This window comes from Phyllopteryx taeniolatus, chromosome 4 (genome assembly GCF_024500385.1).
Source record: "Phyllopteryx taeniolatus isolate TA_2022b chromosome 4, UOR_Ptae_1.2, whole genome shotgun sequence".
Taxonomy (NCBI): domain Eukaryota; kingdom Metazoa; phylum Chordata; class Actinopteri; order Syngnathiformes; family Syngnathidae; genus Phyllopteryx; species Phyllopteryx taeniolatus.
In genome coordinates, this window is record NC_084505.1 from 1660309 (window position 1) to 1681045 (window position 20737).

The 20737-nt window shown below is 42.8% G+C and overlaps 1 protein-coding gene across 6 annotated transcripts in view; it reads right to left on the bottom strand.

The window, feature by feature from the left end:
- Window positions 1-20737, bottom strand: part of LOC133477378 (zinc finger protein 638-like) — a 79632-nt gene that overhangs the window by 55993 nt on the left and 2902 nt on the right. For 4 of the 6 annotated variants that reach the window (XM_061772033.1, XM_061772035.1, XM_061772037.1 and 1 more), the window contains exon 2: window positions 10305-11934. In XM_061772033.1, the coding sequence (XP_061628017.1) occupies window positions 10305-11612 (1308 nt within the window). In that variant the 5' untranslated portion in view covers window positions 11613-11934. Of the gene's footprint in view, window positions 1-10304; window positions 11935-14610; window positions 14771-20737 lie in introns of all 6 variants that reach the window. The other 2 variants (XM_061772034.1, XM_061772038.1) reach the window with 2 other exon arrangements.

Sequence of the window (20737 nt, forward strand, 5' to 3'; positions counted from 1 at the left end):
CGGACGTGGGTCACCGGGGCCCCTCTCAGGAGCCAGGCCCGGAGGTGGGGCTCAAAGGAGAGCGCCTGGTGGCCGGGCCTGCACATATGGGGCCCGGCCGGGCACAGCCCGAAAGGGTAACGTGGGTCCCCCTTCCCATGGGCTCACCACCTGTGGGAGGGGCCATAGGGGTCGGGTGCAGCGTGAGCTGGGCGGTGGCCGAAGGCGGGGACCTTGGCGATCCGATCCCCGGCTACAGAAGCTGGCTCTAGGGACGTGGAATGTCACCTCTCTGGCAGGGAAGGAGCCCGAGCTGGTGTGTGAGGTCGAGAAGTTCCGACTAGATACAGGCAAACATATATTTCATGCCTCTGGTACCCGTGCTCTCGAGAGGGGTTGGACTCTCTTTCACTCTGGAGTTGCCCACGGTGAGAGGCGCCGAGCAGGTGTGGGTATACTTATTGCTCCCCGGCTTGGCGCCTGTACGTTGGGGTTCACCCCGGTGGACGAGAGGGTAGCCTCCCTCCGCCTTCGGGTGGGGGGACGGGTCCTGACTGTTGTTTGTGCAGCAGCAGTTCAGAGTACCCACCCTTTTTGGAGTCCTTGGAGGGGGTGCTGGGGGACTTAAATGCTCACGTGGGCAATGACAGTGAGACCTGGAAGGGCGTTATTAGGAGGTACGGCCCGCCCCGATCAGAACCCGAGCGGCGTTCTGTTATTGGACTTCTGTGCTCATCACGGATTGTCCATAACGAACACCATGTTCAAGCATAAGGGTGTCCACACGTGCACTTGGCACCAGGACACCCTAGGTCGGAGTTCGATGATCGACTTTGTGGTCGTGTCATCGGACTTGCGGCCGCATGTCTTGGACACTCGTGTAAAGAGAGGGGCGGAGCTGTCAACAGATCACCACCTGGTGGTGAGTTGGCTCCGATGGTGGGGGAAGATGCCGGTCCGACGTGGCAGGCCCAAACGTATTGTGAGGGTCTGCTGGGAACGTCTGGCGGAATCCCCTGCCAGAAGGAGTTTCAACTCCCACCTCCGACAGAACTTTGCTCATGTTCCGGGGGAGGCGGGGGACATCGAGTCCGAGTGGACAATGTTCCACTGAGGCAGCCGACCGGAGCTGTGGCCGTAAGGTGGTTGGTGCCTGTTGTGGTGGCAATCCCCGAACCCGTTGGTGGACACCAACAGTGAGGGATGCGGTCAAGCTGAAGGAGGAGTCCTATCGGGCCTTTTTGGCCTGTGGGACTCTTGAGGCAGCGGATGGGTACCGGCTGGCCAAGTGGAATGCAGCTTTGTGTGGAATCCAGCTCGGGCATGGGAGGAGTTCGGTGAGGCCATGGAGAAAGACTTCCAGACGGCTTCGAGGAAATTCCACCGACACGCCTTCCCATGAGGGAGCAGAGTCTGGGTTCTCTGAGGCGGGCTCTCCTATCTCTGGGGTTGAGGTCACCGAGGTGGTTAAAAAGCTCCTCGGTGGCAAGGCCCGGGGGTGGATGAGATTCGCCAGGAGTTCCTCAAGGCTCTGGATGTTGTCGGGCTGTCCTGGTTGACACGCCTCTGCAACATCGCGTGGACATTGGGGACAGTGCCTCTAGATTGGCAGACTGGGGTGGTGGTCCCCATTTTTTAAGAAGGGGTGTGTTCCAACTACAGGGGGATCACACACCTCAGCCTCCCTGGTAAGGTCTATTAAGGGGTGCTGGAGAGGAGGGCCGTGGGGAGGTTGAATCTCAGATTCAGGAAGAGCAGTGTGGTTTTCGTCCTGGCCGTGGACCAGCTCTACACCCTTGGCAGGGTCCTCGAGGGTGCATGGAAGTTCGCCCAACCAGTCTACATGCGTTTTGTGGACTTGGAGAAGGCGTTCGACCAAACCCCCTGATACGGGCTGTTCGACCGGAGTCAGAGTTTTGTCCGGATATTCGGCAGTAAATCGGACTCGTTTCCGGTGAGGGTTGGACTCCGCCAAGGCTGCCCTTTGTCACCGATTCTGTTCACAACTTTTATGGACAGAATTTCTAGGTGTAGAGGGGGTCCGGTTTGGTGGCCTCAGTATTGAATCTCTGCTTTTTGCTGATGATGTGGTTTCTGTTGGCTTCATCAAGCCGTGACCTCCAACTCTCACTGGAGCAGTTCGCAGCAGAGTGTGAAGAGGCTGGGATTAGAATAATCACCTCCAAATCTGAGACCATGGTCCTCAGTCAGAAAAGGGTGGCGTGCCCTCTCCAGGTCGGGGATGAGATCCTGCCCCAAGTGGAGGAGTTCAAGTATCTTGGGGTCTTGTTCACGAGTGAGGGAAGAATGGAACGGGAGATCGACAGGCGGATCGGTGCAGCATCTGCAGTGATGCGGACTTTGTATCGATCCGTTGTGGTAAAGAAGGAGCTAAGCCGAAAGGCGAAGCTTTCGATTTACCGGTCGATCTACGTTCCTACCCTCACCTATGGTCACGAGCTGTGGGTCGTGACGGAAAGAACAAGATCCAGGATACAAGCGTCCGAAATGAGTTTCCTTCGCAGGGTGTCCGGGCTCTCTCTTAGAGATAGGTTGAGAAGCTCGGTCATCCGGGAGGATCTCAGAGTAGAGCCGCTGCTCCTTCACATCGAGAGGAGCCAGATGAGGTGGCTGGGGCATCTGATTTGGATGCCTCCCGGACACCTCCATGGTGAGGTGTTCCAGGCACATCCCACCAGAAGGAGCCCCCGTGGACGACCCAGGACACCCTGGAGAGACTACGTCCTTCGGGTGGCCTGGGAACGCCTCAGGATCCCCCCGGAAGAGCTGGATGTAGTGGCTGGGGAGAGGGAAGTCTTGGGCGTCCCTGCTAAAGCTACTGCCCCCGCGACCCGACCTCGGATAAGCGGTAGAAAATGGATGGATGGATGGTGTAGGTTGAAAAACATTTGCAAATCATTGTATTCATTATTTTATTTAATGAAGCCCTATGGGGGGCGTCAGGAAGGGCATCTGGCTTAAAACTTTGGCAAACAAATATGAGCGTTGATCCAAAGAATTCCATACCGGATTGGTCGTGGCCTGGCTGAACAACCTCCGCCACGGACTACAGGACGCCGGTGTTTTGTATCATGTAATTAGTGGCTATGGTAGGATGTGACCTAGACCTGAAAAAGAAATTCTAGAAGGAGCTGGACAAAGTAGTTCTGAGCATCCCAGACTTAGAGAGAGTCTTGATTGCTGCAGATTTTAATGGACATGTTGGCGAAGGAAACAGGTGTGATGAAGAAGTGGATGGGTAAATTCGGCATCCAGGTAAGGAACCTCGAGGGACAGATGGTGGTAGAATATGCAAAAAGGATGGAAATGGCTATAGTGAACACTTTCTTCCAGAAGAGGCAGGAACATGGTGAGACTTACAAGAGCAGAGGTAGAAGCACGCAATTAGATTACATCTTGTGCAGACGATTTAAGCTGAAGGAGGTTACTGACTAAGGTAGTGGCAGGGGGGAGTGTGGATAGACAGCATAGGATGGTGGTGTGTAAGATGACTGTGGTGGTGGGGAGGAAGATTAAGAAAACAAAAGCAGAGCAGCGAATCATGTGGTGGAAGCTGAGAAAGGAAGAGTGTTGTGCGGCTTTTCGGGAAGAGGTGAGACAAGCTGTTGGTGGACAGGAGGAGCTTCCAGAAGACTGGACCACTACACCCAAGGTGATCAGAGAAACAGGCACAAGAGTACTGACCATATCTTCTAATAGGAAAATTGAGGCGGAGACTTGGTGGTGGAACCTCAAAGTACAGGAAATCATACAAGGAAAGAGATTAGCTAAGAAGAAGTGGCACACAGGGAGGAAAGGAATACATGGAGATGCAACGTAAGGCAAAAACAGAGGGTGGAGGACTTTAAAATACTTGGGGTCCAGAGCAATGATGAGTGTGGTCAGGAAGTGAAGAAACAAGTCCAGGCAGGTTGGAACGGGTGGCAGAAGGTGTCAGGTGTGTTATGTGACAGAAGAGTCTCTGCTAGAATGAAGGGCAACATTTATAAGACAGTGGTGAGGCCAGCCATGATGTACGGATTAGAGGCAGTGGCACTGAAGAGACAACAGGAAGCAGAGTTGAAGGTGGCGGAAATGAAGATGTTGAGGTTCGCTCTCGGAGTGACCAGGTTGGATAAAATTAGAAATGAGCTCATCAGATGGACGGCCAAGGTTAGATGTTTTGGAGACAGTTAGAGAGAGCAGACTTCGATGGTTTGAACACGTCCAGGGAAGAGATAGTAAGTATATTGGTAGAAGGATGATAAGGATAGAGCTGCCAGGCCAAGAGAGCTAGAGGAAGACCAAAGAGAAGGTTGATTGATGTAGTGAGGGAAGACATGAGGGCAGTTGGTGTTCGAGAGGAGGATGCAGGAGATAGGCTTACATGGAAAAGGCTGGCACGCTGTGGCGACCCCTAACGGGACTAGCCGAAAAGAAAAGTAGTAGTATTCAATTTTTATTTAGGTTGTACACAACATACCAACTTCAATGGAATTGGGGTTTTATTAATGAAAGACCAGGAAGTAATTTCCCATGTTTTTTTACATAAAAGTTTTTTGTCCCCCCCCCCCCAATAAATGTTTAAAGATGGCTCAAATCTAGCGTTTGGAAATCCCCGCCTTTAATATTGGCCTTGAAAAGTTGTTAATGGTTTGCGCTTAAATTTATTGGTTTGTGGATGAAGACCTACAAACTCCTGACTGAACCATATAAATACTGGTTAACAGTGGTCGAACAAATTATTATAAAAAAGGTATACAGTGGGTACGTAAAGTATTCAGACCTCCTTAAGTTTTCCACTCTGTTATATTGCAGGCATTTGCTAAAATCCTTTAAGTTAATATTTTTCCTCAATGTACACATAGCACCCCAGACAGAAAAAAACGGAAATCTTGAAATTTTTGCAGATTTATTAAAAAAGAAAAACTGAAATATCACACAGCCATAAATATTCAGACCCTTTGCTGTGACACATAACTCAGGCGCTGACCATTTCTTCTGATTATCCTTGTGATGGTTCTACACCTCCATTGGAGTCCAGCTGTGTTTGATTATACTGATTGGACTTGATTAGGAAAACTACACACCTGTCCATATAAGACCTTTCTGGTCACAGTGCATGTCAGAGAAAATGAGAATCATGAGGTCAAAGGAACAGCCTGACGAGCTCAGAGAATTGTGACAAGGCACAGATCTTGCCAAGGTTACTAAAAACATTCTGCTGCACCTAAGGTTCCTAAGAGCACAGTGGCCTCCATAATCCTTAAATGGAGGACATTTGGGACGACCAGAACTCTTCCTAGAGCTGGCCGTCCGGCCAAACTGAGCAATCAGGGGAGAAGAGCCATGGTGAGAGAGGTAAAGAAGAACCCAAAGATCACTGTGGCTGAGCTCCAGAGATGCAGTCTCTGATGGGAGAAAGTTCTTGAAAGTAAACCATCACTGCAGCCCTCCAGCAGTCGGGGCTTTATGGCAGAGTGGCCTGACGGAAGCCTCTCCTCGGTGCAAGACACATAAAAGCCTGCATGGAGTTTGTTTTAAAAAAAAAAAAAAAAAAAACCTGAAGGACTCCAAGATGGTGAGAAATAAGATTCTCTGGTCTGATGAGACCCAGCTGGAACTTTTTGGTCTTAATTCTAAGCGCTGTGTGTGGAGAAAACCAGGCACTGCTCATCACCTGTCCAATACAGTCCCAACAGTGAAGCATGGAGGTGGCAACATCATGCTGTGTTTTTTTTTTTCAGCTGCAGAGACAGGACGACTGGTTGCAATCGAAGGAAAGATGAATGCGGCCAAGTACAGTGATATCCTGGACGAAAACCTTCTCCAGTCTCAGGACCTCAGACTGGGCCGAAGTTCACCTTCCAACAAGACAAGGTCATTGTCTAACCACACAGCTAAAATGACAGAGTGGCTTCAGAACAACTCAGGGACAGTTCTTGAAAGGCCCAGCCAGAGCCGTGACTTAAACCCAATTGAGCATCTCTGGCGAGACCTGAAAATGGGTGTCCGCCAACATTCACCATCCAACCTGACAGAACTGGAGAGGATCTGCAAGGAGGAATGGCAGAGGATGCCCAAATTCAGGTGTGAAAAACTTGTTGCATCATTCCCAAAAAGACTCATGGCTGTATTAGCTCAAAAGGGTGCCTCTACTAAATACTGAGCAAAGGGTCTGAATACTCATGGCTGTGTGATTTTTCAGTTTTTCTTTTTTAATCTGCAAAAGTTTCAACAATTCCGTTTTTTTCTGTCAATATGGGGTGCTGTGTGTACATTAATGAGGCAAAACAATTAAATTATTTTAGCAAATGGCTACAATATAACAAAGAGTGAAAAATTTAAGGGGGTCTGAATACTTTCTGTACCCACTCTATATTTACCTTCTTAGTAGTGGATATACAGTCCTGCTCACCATTATTGGCACCCATGAAGTTTAAGTTGAAGAAATTTTCTATGGCGAACTTTTGTTTGATACAAAAGAGCAAATGATAAACACTATTTTATGGACAGATGAAACAATACAGCTTTTTAGTAATGCACACAAACATATTTGGAGGCTGTCATCCAGTGTGTGCAGCAAAGTATTAAGGAGGAGTGCCGATATTGCTGCACATACTGTTTTCACTTTTTTTTCTTTGAAATTACAATATCTAAGTTGAAAAAAAATACATTTGTTAAAATACTTTGGACCTCCAATTAAAAGAGCCTGATGATTTAATTTCGGTACATATTCATTCGTTTCTGAAGCTATTATACAGGTTATGCAAAAAAATGAACGGGTGCCAATAATTGTGAGCATGAATGCACACATCTGATAGAAATTCACCCGCAGAGCAATTTGTCCAAATGTGTCTGAATTTTCATATTTTCAAAGTTTTGTCAATAACATTACTGCAGGACATTAATTACAGTATATCATATAATAAAATAAAAATAATTCTGCATACCGTTCAATTCCACAGCATAATCATTACTCTGTGATCAAAATCGTTACTAAATGATGGCTTTAACATTTGTTGTTTTAATGCTTTTTATTGCATCAATCTTATAATGGCGGACACAGTTGCAGCCTGAATCAAAGTATATGAGATTTTGATGTGCCATCATCAAAACCATCTGTCTATGGATTAATTCGCATTCACCAATTGTGTTTTCAACCTTGGTTTAAAAAAATTCAATAAAAAAGCCAGTTCATTAAATCAGATGAATCAGATCTCAAAAGTCAAAACTCAGCACTCTGTTTTTCAAACAAATACCCTTGCTGATAGATTTAATTGAGTTTATGCATGGTCAATACTGAAGATTTATATTTTGTGAATGTACTTGTATAGATGTCTTCTCTTGCATGCTCTTTATATATTTATACTGCCGATATCCACTATTTCGACTGAAATAATGGAAATTTCCCTACTGTAGGATGAATAAAGGTTTTATTATATTAAATGTTTTATTGATGATAATATAGTTTGAACCTGACCCCATTCTCAGATGTCTCCAGTGACGTATTAATTTATTTCCAGTTCAGAGGGTGTCTTGCGAGACCGTGAATTATTTTACATTTATATCTCCAGATGCGTATTAATTGACTTTTTTTGTTGTTCAAACTTAGTTACTCACTGCTATAACTTTGGTTCCAGCCTGACCTATGTGACAAGTGCACTTTTGTGACTTCATGACACACGTGCTTTTCCTTCTTTTCCCATTAACTCCACACCCCCCCTTCGTGTTAACATAAACGGTACGTGTAAGAACCATGGTAAGAAGTGTAGTTTATTCGCTACCATGGAGGCGATGATTAAGTGACATACAATGCTTTGACACCGGACGAAGAGAGGACTTTCACCTCTACAGCCTTGCAGCCGGGGGAGTGTAATAAAATATATTGCCCCGATGCAGCCCCCCCCCCCCCCCCCCTTAAAAAAATAGTGTTTATTTAATCAAATTCATTTATGAAATTTTCATCACAGTGGCTGGACACAGCGCCGTACTGGCTGGTAATGTCGGACGCTAGATTCCCCCCCCCAATAGATTATAGATTAACAATCGGTGTTACAGCCTTAACAAGGCAGCTTTCAGTGATTCCCGTAACAAAATACGGACGTTCTGTACCATTTAACAGCTCTGCAACTATAAAGCATTAACAACCATTTACTGAGGGCTTCCAGAAGTGTATAGGCGATGTGACACTTAACCTTTTCTTCAATTCAAAGAAAACCACCACTGATGTTGTAGTAATGTACAGCTTTCATCATTTTATAACAGGGTCCAACACAGTAGCCTGATGGCCCAGGGCCAGTTTGGCGCTGTGTCGGGCCACTACGCACCTTACAAATAAATATGATGAAATAAACACATTCTTGTAAAAAAAAAAAAAACGGTGCATCCACATTGAACAGTCATTTGCAACGGTGAATGCACGGTACGGGGCAATGTTGTGACACACCAGCGAGCTACAAGCTTTGCCTGGTTAGCTAGCGCAGCTACACAATTTTTCCCAAGTGTCATTATCTCAAAGGGATGACGAAAAATTAACAAGACAGCGAATCCTCTCTAATTGTGTTAAGCTATTGTGACATGAAGTCACAAAACACTGGAAGTGCTTGGGTAATACAGTACATCTCACAGAAGTCTGGCTAGAGCCACGTTACAGCGGAGCATAACTAACTGCACAGTAAATCAGCAGGCAAATAAGTGTCTGGCAAGAAAATAACACAGCTATACAGGACATGTTTAACCAAAAATGATTTGGTACGTTATTGCATACGTTGGCTGAGAGGAAGGGCCTATAAAGGTTAAATGTATACTAATACACTATATTATTTATTTATAATATTGGCAATGTTATTTATTTTTTGCACAATAGAATGCAGAGTTCTGATTTTGACTTTTGAAATTTGCACAATAAGTGCTCTCAAAATTACATTTGAGTTCATATTTGTATCAATTTAGCTTTGCTAAAGGACCACATAAACCATAAAGAAATACTTCCTTTATAAAATGTTTACACTTATGTTTAGATCACAATATATACCGTAGGGCTGGAGGATTATGGCCCAAATGCTAATCACGAATATTTTGATCAATATAGTTATCACGATTATTCCTGATGTTAGGGGAAACAAATGTATTTATATTGCACTACTTGTCAACAAACGCTATGCAAAATGTTTTCAGTATAAAACAAAACTTTCAACTAAATGAGATTTTTTTTTTTTTTTTTTTTTTTTTAAACTATCCAAGAATTCCAATAAATAAATATTACTTTTGCAAAAAAAAAAAAAAGTGCAAACACCAAGTGCAACTCAATGGAAGCAAATACAGTTTGTACATAACTAAACTTCACCATAACATTAGGCTTCAAGCACCTACTTTTAATTTGAAGATCCCGTCGATGTATTGAATTATCAAGGACAGGTACGGCTCCATTGTTCTGCTTGACCATAGGTTAGCCATCCCAAACTACAAAGAACTTGATATTTGTGCTTTCCCTCTCCATTTACTTCCAGCGTTTTTCACTGTTGTCAGGCCAGCCTCCGGTCTAGCCGGACGCCACAACGATTGTTCATACTATGCATTACAGTACCACGCTACCAGCCCTCGCAGCGCTACGCCCCTAGATTTATTATGCAAATGAGTTTCACTGTCGAGGCTGCTGCAGCAACCCTTTCCCAATAAAATTATCCAGGCTAAATCTATGCAAGACACCATGTAATAATTTCATTGGAGCATCATGTTTCCATTGACTTGGAAATCTACTTGAGTAACTGTCTCAAACTATTACTAAACCTGATATTTATTCTGTGTCATTCTGTAAATAAAAAGCATTATTATATATTACAAGTGATAATGCCAAGACGTATTGAATAAATTAACAGTTAAATTTTAAAAAAGCTGTCAATACTTTGTCACTCAGAACCATTCCAAGAGGGGCTTTTTGAAAGTTGATTCGTATGAGTTATAAATTAATCTATATACATGTATGTATGTGTAATTGTTAAAACGTTTGGATTATATCATGAAAACAAAGGGCCAGTACTGGTTCTGACAAGGCCACCACTCCTTGGCTCAAAGGCTTAATGTCAGATCCTTTGCAACATAAAAAACTAAACAACAAAAGCATTCTGAAATATATCAATTACGGCAAAATCTTATTTGCCAAAGATGATGAACCACTTTTTCCAAAAACTACACATTACTAACCATAACGAGTGATTGACGAGGGCATCATACATTTCATACATATGACTGATGACGGCAGACTTCATAAACATTCTTTTAGGAAAACCCTTGAGTATTGATAAGGGTGTGGTAACACTCACCTTTTTATGATCACACTGAATGTGGCACAGGGAGCAGGAATGAGGAAACACTTTTGGACTTGTGCCAGAGAAATCACTTATAAGGGTGGAGTCAGGGAACTTCTTGCTGGTATTGTGTCCGCTTGTGCCAGAGGAAGACGAAAGAGACCGCCTTGAGTACACCTCCTTCCTCGATTCAGATGAGAGCCTTTGCTTGGATCCATTGTGCCTGTAGTCTTTGTCAACGACACGAGATTTAGACGGTGGACCTTCACTACTCCGTGAAAGACTGCTCTTGTGATGGTCACCACTTGTCCTGCGATAGTCCCGGTCTCCATGCTTGCTTGATTCCATGTGTACCATACGTATATGACGTTTTTCTGCCTTTTCTACTTTTGGAGTTGATGCAGATGAGAACATCTGAACCACTCTTTCACTTGAGAGTTTATCCCTTTTGAAAGTCTCTTTAGTTGTACATTCCTTTGCACGACTGGCATGGCCATAGTCAATGACTTTACCTGCTGTCTTTGTAACCATCAGAAGACTGGGCACTTCAGACAAGCAGGTATCAGTCAGTTGGGAAGTGTTTGTAGGAGGAAGGATCTTGCCATGAATGTTGCGTGCCACTGTATTTTGGTTGTCCGACTTGTTGATTTGTATGTCACGGAGAATAAAAGGTAATGTATCTGGGGTTAGCTGATCATCTGGGTAGTGACTCAGCACTTCGAGGTCGGCATTTGATAGTCCGAAGCTCGCCAAGATACTTCCTGCACTTTCAGGTGTATACAAACCCTGACCATCCCCAACTCCACAATGGGGTTGTTGGGCTTGGGATGAGGACGAGGCGCTTGATACCCAGCTTGGAACGACTGATCCACTTTGGTTGCTTTGAGTCTGCTGGTGAAGCCCTTGGAGTTGCTGAGAGTGATAAGTCCCATCAGATGCAGAGCTGGCAAACAATTTAGATGGAGGTTGGAAGTTTGACCAGTCGCCCCTATGATGGTGGCTAGTTTGATTATCACTGGTCAGTGTTCTAGGGCTAGTACTGTAGCATCCATGTTGACCGATTACAGACACTGTGCCTTGGTTCTGATGTTGATTTGGCCGACTTGTGTGGTCAGTGAGGTGATGGTCCATGTCCCTGGCACCACGAATAGCCAGAGCTGACTCCAGCTCATCAGGAAGTTGGGTGGGGCGAGGAAATGGGAAGCCAGACAACATGTTTGAGGCAGGGGCATTATGTTGTTGATTTGGAGGTTGTTGTTGATCAGTTCTCGACGTGTTGGAGAAAGACTGTGGGGCTTGTGACTGGGACTTGTGGCGATACATAGCAGCAGGCTGGCAGATACTGTTGCTATGAGTTTTGCTGAAGTACAGTCTATTGAGAAGATTCAGGTGGATCACGCGAGGGAGTAGCTCAGCAGTCAACCTGTGGCACTTGTACTCCAAATGTTATCGTCACAAGGATGGAAAGCTAACCAAGAACAATCTACCCATGAGTGGCAATCTGATCAATGTGCTATCATTGTAGTCGCATCTTCTGCGGGTCCATATGTGAAAAGGGTCCCTCTGGTACCTTTGGTGCAGGTTGAAATCGACTCCAAATGAAGGGTGCGTGCAAGATGCAAATTATTCTGTATGCACAGCGTGGCTGTGAGGTGAAAAGCAGAAATAAACTATTATAGATGGACAGGCAATAGTTCTTTTCAAAGTACTTGAGATTAATTCCCTTTTCAATTATCTTTTCTTATATAAGTCAATTCTTCTTGAACCATTTCTCAAGCCATAAATATATTCAGACAGAATAACCCTTACCATTTCATGCTTTACTTTAATATTATATAAGCACAACTTTATGTAAGAATACTAATTTGATTAAAAACAAATGGAAAATATGGAGATCCCTGTAAGAACCCACACCTTCTACAAAATATTAATCCTCAGGCAAGTAAACTTCTGTTCCACCATTTAAATTTTCATCCCCAATGCTCCCTCGAAACCAACTGTCTGGTGGAGAATAATGTCACTTGTGCTGGACGATACAGTGGGTACGGAAAGTATTCAGACCCCCTTAAATTTTCACGGTTATATTGTGGACATTTGCTAAAATAATTTCAGTTCATTTTTTACCCCCTCAATGTACACACAGCACCTCATATTGACAGAAAAATACAGAATTGTTGAAAGTTTTGCACATTAAAAAAGAAAAACTGAAATTTCACACAGCCATAAGTATTCAGACCCTTTGCTGTGACACTCATATTTGACTCGGGTGATGTCCATTTCTTCTGATCATCCTTGAGATGGTTCTACACCTTCATTGGAGTCCATACTGATTGGACTTGATTAGGAAAGCCACAAACCTGTCTATAGAAGACCTTACAGCTCACCGTGCATGTCAGAGTAAATGTGAATCATGAGGTCAAAGGAACTGCCTGAAGACCTCAGAGACAGAATTGTGGTAAGGCACAGATCTGGCCGAGGTGACAAAAAAAAATTATGCTACACTTAAGGTTCCTAACAGCACAGTGGCCTCCATAATACTTAAATGGAAGACGTTTGGGACGACCAGAACCCTACCTAGAGCTGGCCGTCCGGCCAAACTGAGCAATCGGGGGAGAAAAGCCTTGGTCAGAGCGGTAAAGGAGAACCCAAAGATCACTGTGGATGAGCTCAAGAGATGCAGTCGGGAGATGGGAGAAAGTTCCAGAAAGTTCCAGAAAGTCAACCATCAGAATCAGAATCATCTTTATTTGCCAAGTATGTACAAAACACACAAATAATTTGTCTCCGGTAGTTGGAGCCGCTCTAGTACAACAGTCAATTTACAGAACACTTTGGAGACAAAGACATTGACAAAAAACAATTGTGCAAAAAGATGCAGAGTCCTCTAGCACTTAGAGCAGTTCGAATGACTAATATTGCAATAGTCCGGTGCAATGACCATTGTGCAAAGGGCACTGAGACTTCAAGGATTGTATGCGGTTTAAAGTGACGAGTAGTGCGATAATCTGGGACAATGTTGGTTGTGCAAATGTTACAGATACTGCAGCCCTCCACCAATCGGGGCTTTATGGCAGAGTGGCCCGACGGAAGCCTCTCCTCAATGCAATACATGAAAGCGTGCATGGACTTTAAGTTGTTTTTTTTTTTTTTTTTTTTTTTAAATACAAAAAAAACAAAAACATCTGAAGGACTCCAAGATGGTGAGAAATAAGATTATCTGATTTGATGAGACCAACATAGAACTTTTTGGCCTTAATTCTAAGCGGTGTGTGTGGTGAAAACCTGGCACTGCTCATCACCTGTGCAATACAGCCCCAGCAGTGAAGCATGGTGGTGGCAGCATCATGCTGTGGGGGTGTTTTACAGCTGCAGGGACAGGACGACTGGTTGCAATCGAAGGAAAGATTAATGCGGCCAAGTACAAGGATATTGTGGATGAAAACCTTCTCCAGAGTGCTCAGAACCTCAGACTGGGCTGAAGGTTCACCTTAAAAAAAGACAATGACCCTAACCACACAGCTAAAATACCGAAGGAGTGGCTTCAGAACAACACCGTGACTGTTCTTGAAGGGCCCAGCCAGAGCCCTGACTTAAACCCAATTGAGCATCTCTGGAGAGACCTGAAAATGGCTGTCTACCAACATTCACCATCCCACCTGAGAGAACCGGAGAGGATCTGCAAGGAGGAATGACAGAAGACCCCCAAATGCAGGTGTGAAAAACTCATTGCATCATTCCCAAAAAGACTCATGGCTGTATTAAATCAAAAGGGTGCTTCTAATAAATACTGCACAAAAGGTCTGAATACTTTAATAAATCTGCAAAAAATTCAACAAGTCTGTTTTTTTCTGTCAATATGGGGTGCTGTGTGTACATTAATGAGGAAAAAAATGACCTGAACTGATTTTAGCAAATGGCTGCAATATAACAAAGAGCGAAAAATTTAAGTGTGTGTGAATACTTTGCGTCCCCACTGTATAGTACAAAAGTCAGAATTTTGGTGTCGTGAAATTACTAGTCCAAACACATGCATCTCCCTTTACTTCAGTGATTCTCAACCAGTGTGCCCCGCGGGGCACAATAGAGTGTGCCGTAATAAGTTTTAAGGTTTTTTGTAAATTGCTCGAAAAGTTATATATTTACAAGAAATTATGTATCTTTGTTCCTCTATTTATACCAGTGAGGCATAGTGACATATATAACAAATAAATGTTCTTCTATTAAATGGGAGGAAGTACTAACAGTAATTAATGCATCCACTTTTTGTGACATTGTTTGTTTGTTGGTGTGCCGTGAGATTTTTCAATTGTAAAATACGTGCCATGGCTCCATAAAGGTTGGAAATCACTGCTTTACTTTGACAGGTGGCCTCCTCTCTTTGATGAGTTTGTTTCCAGTCAGGTAAATATCACAACCACCACTGCTTCAGTAAGACAGCATCACACCTGACAGATTCTCCACCAGACCGTGAGAGCTGAGGCCTTAGGGACAAAAGTAAAAAGTCTTTAAATATCGACACAGATACCGCTCAGTACCTAATGTTAACAAAATGTAACTGTAAAGCTAAAACAACACTTTAAAGGTAAATATCAATTTTCAACACAACGTAATGCAAATAAGGGATGGGCCTTTAAATGTAAAACAAGAATGATTTCTCAATTACAGTATACACTGTGTGAGAGTATGTTGACTTTAGCTCCGGATGCAAGTGAGCATGACAGCCAATCTTTCTAATGGCTACAAAATAGTAAAGAAAGTACAGTGAAACCTTGATTTAACGGTCCCCGATTTAACGGACTTCGGCTATGGGCAGAAAATAGTGTCCAGTTGGAAATCACCCCTTTCATGTACCACTGAGGTAAGTTTGTATACACTTTTGAAACATTTTAAAGCTTTTTTTTTTTTTTATTTATTTACAATAATTTTGTACTCTACTGGGTGTTTTTAGCCAGCACTATGAATAATGTAGTGGCAGTCTAATACCCATAAAATTACTATTAAAAATGACTGACTTTTACACTTGTGACAATTAAGAATGTTAAAAAGTAAGAAGCTGTGAATTCACTTATTAGCCCCACATTACAACAAAATATTTAACGAGGTATTTGTGATTCTGAGTTTATGCTAATAGCTGTGGTTAACTTCCTTTTACACATTTTAACAATAGTAAAATTACTTGCTTATACTTAAACTATCCTCACTATTAAAGACCCTGTAAAGTGACTTTGGTGATTTGTTTCTACATACATATTTTTGAAGTGCTGAAAACATGCAAAAACTGACAACCATTTAGTACTGAATTGTTTAGGTATAGCATTAAACTCTATGCACATGGGCTTTCTGACATGAGTCGAACCTCCCCCACTTAAGTACCGAGCGTTGTCATGCAGTCAGTGGCTACTCGGTGCAATGGCTAGTTCCCTAGTAATAACAACTTGGCCCATTTTGATCACCAGAGCTTGCAGTTTGCATCAAGCTATGCCTACAACATGAAAAAAATGCATCTTACCTGAAGTATTATGTGTTATTTGCACTACAGTGTCTGTGTTGGGCTGAAGCCATGCGTGGTGTACCAAGTGAGCAAGGGCGGATTGGGTAACCCAACCGCCCGTACGCGAGCCCGCTAGAAATTTGTCGGTTGTAACCGCTAGCGGCCTCACGGACCGGTGTTGTTACTGTCAAATTGTCCAGTCTTGCTCTTTGTGGCACGCATGGCTCCACAAAACTGAAACTTCAGGGAAAGTTAACCGTTTATTACATTCACTTACCCACGAGCTCGCTAGACCGCCAGCGGGGTCATCTAATACGTCAATGTGTGGGTTCACAGAGACACTTCAGTCAAAGTTAATTCTTTATTAAACTAGCAATGTGACAAGAATTCCCCACAATAACAGTGTCAAAATGCTAAGTCTGGATGTAATGGCCACTTCAACCAGAGAATTATTGGTTCCGGGAAAATTGTTGTTTGTTTCGGAGAATTTCACCTACAGAAAATCTTGTCCAAAATGTTTGGGGAAATAATAAACACCTTCAAATTGGAGAAAAACAGTGTAACTATTTCTCCTTGACCTTTAGGTTTAGTCCTATGGAAACGCCTTTTGCGATTGACAAGTTTCAGTGAATTATATTCACCAATAAGCCCATATGGGCCAAAATTCAGAGTGGTTCACCAAGTTGGCGCTTCAAAATTACCACGACGTTTCAAATGTCACTTGCCCTAAAAACTCAACTCAAAGCTATAATCTGTGATTACTGCTGGAATACAGCATTACAACAAAACGGTCCGTCACTTCGATGAGTCCAAACTATCCCATCTCCCAACCCGCCACAGATGAATATACACTAATATAGTGTATAATAGAGCTGTTGAAAGGTAAATCAAACAGGCGAAAGAAACCGTCATTAGTTAAATATCCAGCGAACAAATATGTTCTGTGACTACCGGGGTGTTACAGTACCTGTTAATGTGGAGCCATACACATTTCTGGGTTCCCCTAAACCATTAAAATAATGTACATTGGAAAGTTATTGTGTTTTACAACAATACTTAAGTATATTTATATTATTATATGATAAAAAAAAAAAAACAAAGCCTGTGGCCAAAATGTACACAGGCGGTATACGTACGTACATTTGTGCCTTTCAAATAAGTGAGCATCTTTTAAAATACTATATCGCTCCCATGTCCTGATTCTGTAGCAGGCGGCTTCTTCCAACTATTAAGCTCTCTTTTTATGGTTTAATAAAAGTAATAAAGTACAACATACAGTTTGTGCAACATCAAACGTGCATCCACATAATAATTGGATCTTGGAAGTGGAAGATGTTTTTTGCCTGTCGCCTGCTTTTCTTCCTCTTTTCCCATCTCGATCATGCTTTTTGTGTCACGTCTCTGGACCTCGGCTGTATGTCACCGGCGATCAATGTCCGTAGCGAGATTCAGCAAGTCTCGGCAGCCGGCTGGGAGAACCTCTCCATGTCATGACAGGTGGTGAACAGCAACAGCGTGACGACGCTCAGTTATAATCAAGTGGATAAAAACTCTCGCAAACCACCTCACTGGATCACTAGCAAATTAACTTACACACACACGTTAAAATAAATGAGGTCAACAAAAGCAACAAAAACAGATCAGTAAGGACAAGCTTGGTCGTGACCACATGACCAACCACACCACTGCTGGCAGCCAACGGCTCCTCAAAAAGAGGTAGATGTTCATTTGTGGCAATTTTTTTTATTGTTTTTGTTTACAAATTATTGTATGTTTATTTCATGCTACAGAAACGCAAAATAACATTTTTAGTGCACATTTTACAACTACGCTCCGCCCATTGCTCAGCGAAATCCCTCATTTATGTCGTAATTTCCTTCTACTCCATTTTCATAGCGCCACCAACTGGGCCAGCCTGGGAAACGAATCGAGCATTCACTAAAATATAATATATATATATATATATATATATATATATACACTGAAGAACACAAAAAGATGTTAGAGGAGCAGGCTTAATCAGGATATTGTCATCTCCTCTAGTATCGGCTTGGGTGAAAATATTCTTTTAACAAAAAAATAAATAAAAATAAAAGTTATAGATTCCAGCGTTAAATAGCGCAAATGGAACATTATTTGAGAAGAGCAGCGTGGGCAGTAAAGGTAAAGTACTTTAGTAATAATTTTTACTGAATTTGTTATGGAGTATTTTAGAGGCCTTTGAAGTGCTCATTCCATGTATTTTGATAGCATTCCACAAAGATAGCAGCCAATTGTCACGTTGCTAATTAAACCCACCGGCGCACATAATTCAGCTCAGCCTCTGGCTCACAATGTAACAGCAAATTAAGAGGACACACCCACAGTGCCCGACAGTCGTCAGGAGGTGTCAATTTTTCATGATTTCGGAGCCTCATTTTATTTGATTGTTTTTTTTAATTATTATTCATTCCAATTTGACCGGGTTGGCACACATACGGTGTGTCAAATTGGTAAAACTTTTTTCCTACTTTACAGGGCCTTTAAATAAATCACACTCCTCCCTAGTCCAAACATGAAGCCTTTTTATAACTAACATTTCTACAGCACAATAATTAACTCAATTATTGCAATTCTCCCCTTATATTCCTGCAGGTAAGCCCAGAATATTGTAATGTACAAACAGTACAGATGCACTTTATTTTAACAGATCATTCATCCGAAAAGTATTGACACCATTGTTGTTCTTTTTGTTACAACTGTAATTCAAAATGTATACTCCCCCCCACTAAAAATTCTACACAATACCTATAATGACACCCTGAAATTTTGTTTTGGGTCCTCAGAATTGTGAGGCAGGTGTGCTAACCAGTCATCCACCGTGCCGCCCAATATTAATATGTATATTATAATGAATATATAAAACAATGTAAACAATTTATTTTTGAAGATGAAATTCGCTTCTTTCTGTCTGCTTTGCGTCAGGTTTACAGTGGGGCAAAAACGTATTTTGTCAGCCACCAATTGTGCAAGTTCTCCCACTTAAAAAGATGAGAGGCCTGGAATTTTCATCATAGGTATACCTCACCTATGAGAGACAAAAGAAAAAGCCAGAAAATCAGGTCTGATTTTTCAAGAATTTATTAGTAGGTTATGGTGGAAAATAAGTATTTGGTCAATAACAAAAGTTCATCTCAACACTTTGTTATATACCCTTTGTTGACAATGACAGAGGTAAAATGTTTTCTGTAAGTCTTCACAAGGTTTACACGCTGTTGCTGGTATTTTGGCCCATTCCTCCATGCAGATCTCCTCTAGAGCAGTGATGTTTTGGGGTTGTCGCTGGGAAACACAGACTTGAAACTCCCTCCAAAGATTTTCTATGGGGTTGAGATCTGGAGAGTGGCTAGGCCACTCCAGGACCTTGAAATGCTTCTTACGAAGCCGCTCCTTCATTGCCCAGGTGGTGTGCTTGGGATCATTGTCTTGCTGACAACAAGACCCAGCCACGTTTCAACTTCAATGCCATTGCTGATGGAAGGAGGTTTTCACTCAAAATCTCACATGGCCCCATTCATTCTTTCCTTGACACGGGTATCAGTCGTCCTTGTCCCTTTGGAAAAAAAACAGTCCCAAAGCATGATGTTTCCAACCCCATGCTTCACAGTAGGTATGGTGTTCTTTGGATGCAACTCGGCATTCTTTCTCCTCCAAACAAGCTCAGTTTTTACCAAAACGTTCTATTTTGGTTTCATCTGACTATATGACATTCTCCCAGTCCTCTTCTGGAGCATCCAGATTGCTCTCTACCAAACTTCAGACGGGCCTGGACATGTACTGGCTTAAGCAGGGGGACACGTCTGGCACTGCAGGATTTGAGTCCCTGGCGGAGTAGTGTGTTACTGATGGTAGCCTTTGTTACTTTGGTCCCAGCTCTCTGCAGGTCATTAACTAGGTCCCACCGTGTGGTTCTGGTATTTTTGCTCATCGTTCTTGTGGAGTGATCTTGCGTGGAGCCTCAGATCGACAGAGATTATCAATGGTCTTGTATGTCTTCCATTTTCTAATAATTGCTCCTACAGTTGATTTCTTCACACTAAGCTGCTTACCTATTGCAGATTCCGTCTTCCCAGCCTGGTGCAGGTCTACAATTTTGTTTCTGGTGTCCTTGGATAGCTCTTTGGTCTTGGCCATAGTGGAGTTTGGAGTGTGACTGAGGTTCTGGGGAGGTGTCTTTTATACTGATAACGAGTTCAAACAGATGCCATTAATACAGTTAACGAGTGGAGGACAGAGGAGCCGCTTAAAGAAGTTACAGGTCTGTGAGAGCCAGAAATCTTGCTTGTTTGTAGGTGACCAAATACTTATTTTCCACCATAATTTGGTAATAAATTCTTTAAAAATCAGACAATGTGATTTTCAAGATTTTTTTTCTTCCTCATTTTGTCTTTCATAGGTGAGCTATACCTTTGATGAAAATTACAGATCTCTCATCTTTTTCAGTGGGAGAACTTGCACAATTTGTGGGTGACTAAATAATTTTTGCCCCACTGTAAACACGGTCGCTGTCAGTAGGTTCCACTTGTTAAGCTTAATTGCTGCGATTCAAAGCTTTCAATGAGCTTCACGTTTTGTCTTATATGTGGTAAAAGCTCTTCTGATCAATCTTAAATCTGCTTGAACAACCGATAACACAAGACCACAATTATATTAACCAAAACAACGACCATTCATAAATGCTTCCATGATAATTTTTACACTGAAGCTTATACCGCAATATATACCATATGCGTGAAGGGATTCAATTTATACCATGATATGCCTTTTATGTCATATCGCCCAGCCCTTGTGTGAATACTTGGACATGTGATTTTTTTTAAATTTATTAAAAGGGGACGTAAACCCACAAATCTTTTGCAAGAATACGTTGCATGTGCCACCACTAATCAAAACACTGTATTCTGGTTAATACTGCGTT